General features: G+C 61.9%; 1 protein-coding gene across 1 annotated transcript in view; it reads right to left on the bottom strand.

The window, feature by feature from the left end:
* Window positions 1-401: 401 nt before the first annotated feature.
* Window positions 402-3,465, bottom strand: part of SYT2 (synaptotagmin 2) — an 11,332-nt gene continuing 8,268 nt past the window's right edge. The window contains exons 8-10 of the mRNA XM_023534779.1: window positions 2,532-2,649; window positions 1,447-1,774; window positions 402-495 (exon numbers count right to left, since the gene is read on the bottom strand). Of these exons, the coding sequence (XP_023390547.1) occupies window positions 402-495; window positions 1,447-1,774; window positions 2,532-2,649 (540 nt within the window). The remainder of the gene's footprint in view (window positions 496-1,446; window positions 1,775-2,531; window positions 2,650-3,465) is intronic.

Here is a 3,465-nt window from a genome sequence, read left to right on the forward strand (position 1 = left end):
TGGATCAGGGACAGTGCTCCGGGCCCCGTGCCGACGCCGGGGCGCCCGCGGCGCTGCGGAAGAGCGAAAGCGGAGGGGGGTCCCACCTCCCAGGAAGGCAGCAGACACAGGCGCCGACGCCTAAAGCAGAGCCATGGCGTTACGCAGGGAGGTGAGCACGAGATACTAGGGGAACTCGGGAGGAATCGGGAAGGCTTCGCGGAGGAGGCGACTGTGAGCTTGGAGGTGAAGACTGAGGGTTTCTCCAGGCCGGAAAGAGAGAAGAGGGTCCCAGGGAGGAAGATCAGCCCGGGCGGCCGCACGGAGACGTGAGTGCATTTGGTGTCAGGGAAACAGGTGGAGTTCAGAGTGTGAGGTCCAGTGTGAGGCAGAGGCAGGAATGGGGTTGGCAGGGCCTGGGGTCAGCCAAGGAGCACAACTTTTATCCTCTCGGCAAGCAGCAGGGAGCCCCCGCAGCCTTGGCGAGACGGCAGCCTGGGCATTTTGGTGCAGAACCTGGCGCGGGGTGGAGGAGGGACGGGACGATGGCAGGGGGACAGCGGTCTGGGAGGGCAGGTGTCGGTACCTGAGCCCAGGCCGTGGCAGTGGGAAGAAAGTGCGGGCCGGATTGGAGAGGCGTCCAGGGGAGACTCAGGGGACTTGGTGGCCAGCTGGGTTGCCTGAGGGACCCTCAGTGCCCTTCTCCCACCCAACCCAGCCAGCTCAGACTCATCCTCTGGGACCAAGCCTCCCCTGCACTGTTCACAGTCTTCACATCCTTGTCCCAGTGGCCTGTGACACCCCTCTGTCCTGACTGTCAGCTCCTTGAGACCAGGGGCCGTATCTATTACCCATTTGTGTCTCTGGCGTCCAGCAAGTTCCTGGCACTTAGGAAACGCTCAGCAAAGCGTGTGGGGCAAAGGAGAATGCAGAGGGGCAGGGGTTCTAAGGTGACACCCAGGTGTCCGGCTCGGGCATCTGGGTAGGTGGCGGGGCCACTCATTGAAATCAGAGAATTCGGATGGAGCAGGTTTGGCTGCAGGGGAATAGAGGAGGGCACTGTGCTGGTTCGGGACACGTCACATCTGAGATTCCTGGGCCAGAACACTGTCTTAAGTTCCCCAAAATGAGAACTTCCCTGGGTCTGACATCGCTGAGCTGCCTCCGTTCCCTTGAAGAATTCTCCACAAATGACACGAACTCTGAGAATCGCCTTAGCACCCTCGCCCCCGGCCCCCCTGGAGAGGGCGGGGGTGATGAGGGACAGCTCCTTACAAAGAAGGAGCGACTAAGACTCCAAGCCCCCCATTGCAGCCTAGATGCTGGGGGTCTCCTGTCCTGCCAGGGTCAGACCCGCTCATGCCGGAAGTGGTGGGAAACAGGCCTCACCCCCAACACGTAGAGGACTGGCTGGTGGGAGGGAGGGGAGGCAGAGAGAGGAAGGGGTCAGAGGAGCTGGGTACAGACCTGGGCAGCAGAACGGGGCGGAGATGGCCCAGGCGGGACCAAGGAGGCAGCCAGCCCACCTCCTCAGCAGCTCCGAATCCCGTTCCCCCTCCCCGCCCCAAAGGACCACTGGCCACACTCGCCTCCCCTGGAGGCCCCCCAATGGGCAAAGTGGCTCTGTCCCCATGTGTTGGCCTGCCAGCCCCGCCCAGCACCTGGATCTGCTCGAAGGGGACCTCGAAGCTGAAGGACTCGTTGAAGTAGGGGTTCAGAGTCTTCTTCTTCACCGTCGTCTTCTTCTTCTTGAGCCTCTTGCCGCTCTGCAGCAGGTGGATCTTCACATAGGGGTCTGCACGGGAGAGGCGCGGCCCAGAGGTCCGGTCAGCCCCACCCGCCCGTGGCCACTGAGTCCAGAAGAGTGAGGGCGGCTTGGCGATGTCTGTCCCAGGCAGGGCGGAGGGCTGCTAAGGACGACCTCCACCTGCCATCCCTGACCTTGCAGACGGAAAACCAAAGCCCACAGAAAGGACATGATCTGCCAGGGCCACACCATGGGTTAGGGACAGGGCTGGCAGCTGGACCTGCTAGTCAAGCCCAAGCACCAGCTGCTGCTCGGGGAGGTACGGTGATTGGCCATGCCACCGGAACATCCCGCCTGTGCTGTGGGCCAGCCCCACCCAGAGCACTCCCCTCCTCCAGCCCCCTTCCACAGCAGAGCCCCAGAGCCTGTCCCGGAGAAGCGTCACAGATTTTGGTGGCACCACAGATGGCGAGCCCCGTCCACTGCCTATGCTTCCCTGACAGGAGAATCTTAGGTTACTGACTCATCTGAGGGGTCCTTTCTCCGGTGGCACCCAGGGCCTGGAAGGGGAGCACGGGAAGGCAGTTCAGAGGGGCAGGGAGCCCTCAGAGAAAGTGGGAGTCAGCAACTAGACTTCTGCTACCTGGTCCTGCCCCCAGGACCCGCAGCTGTTCGGAGACCCCTCCCGGTGGGTGTGCATGCTGGGTGTGCATGCTGGATGTGCATGCTGGATGTGCATGCTGGCGCTCCGGGAGAGACTGACTCGCTGCTGCCACCCAGTGGCAGCCAGAAGCTCTGCACGTACCTGAGAGGCCGCCCACGTCCATCTTCTTCAGGTTCTTGGCCTCCAGGATGCAGACCGTGAGCTTCCCGGCCGTGGGCACATAGCGCAGGGAGGTGCAGATGTCCCCCAGCTTCTCTGGCTGTCCAGAGAGAGAGAAGGGACCTGGAGTCATGTCATCCATCCCACTTTCTCTAGCTAGGACGACCAGTCTTCCTGAGACTAGCAAGGCAGTGGTGTGAGCCCAGCTCCCTCCATCCCCAGGCCCCACAATCTGTGATGGCCGAGCAGGCGTCTCAGCGGCTGACCCTGTGACTTCCTGCCGCTGCCCAATACAGCCCCTCAGGGTGACCAGGTGGCATCAGGGCTCATGTCCAAGGGCCCTGGAGATGGAGTATCTCGGAAGGCTTCCTCCAGTTCCTCCTCCCACTGAGCCAGCTCCCTCCTGCTGGCCATTCCTCTTGCAGAGGGAGGTGTGGTTTTTAAAGCACTTTGCATCTCTTATGTCGCTGTCCCTGCACCTCTTTCATGCAGACAGGGCGAGGGTTCCTTGTGACCAGCGAGAGACAGGTTTGGGGGGAGAGGACGTGCTTAGAGTCCCATGACAACTGGGCACAGGGCCAGGGGGAGTGAGAGGAGCCAAGGCTCCTGGCTCCCAAGACCGCTGCCAACACCCGCCGCAGTCACAGCTCAGAGATGGGCCACCTCGCCCCCGTCGGGCTCTGGGTGTGGGCCCTTCCTCAACACACGCAAACCCTCGGGTGAGGAAAGATGTCTCAAGCGTCTCTTCTTCCCCCTGCATCACTGCCAGGGAATATGCCCAGCACACTACAGGGGCTCGGCCGAGACAAACGGCGTGTTTGGGTCCACGGAGGGTGCTTGCTAAGTATTTGGTAAGTGAGTGAACGCTGTGGCCGTTGCTAGAGGGACACGCCCCAATGCTGAGAGTCCTTTAGAA

The sequence above is a fragment of the Pteropus vampyrus genome, unplaced genomic scaffold, assembly GCF_000151845.1.
Source record: "Pteropus vampyrus isolate Shadow unplaced genomic scaffold, Pvam_2.0 Scaffold131, whole genome shotgun sequence".
In the NCBI taxonomy this organism is placed as follows: Eukaryota; Metazoa; Chordata; class Mammalia; order Chiroptera; family Pteropodidae; genus Pteropus; species Pteropus vampyrus.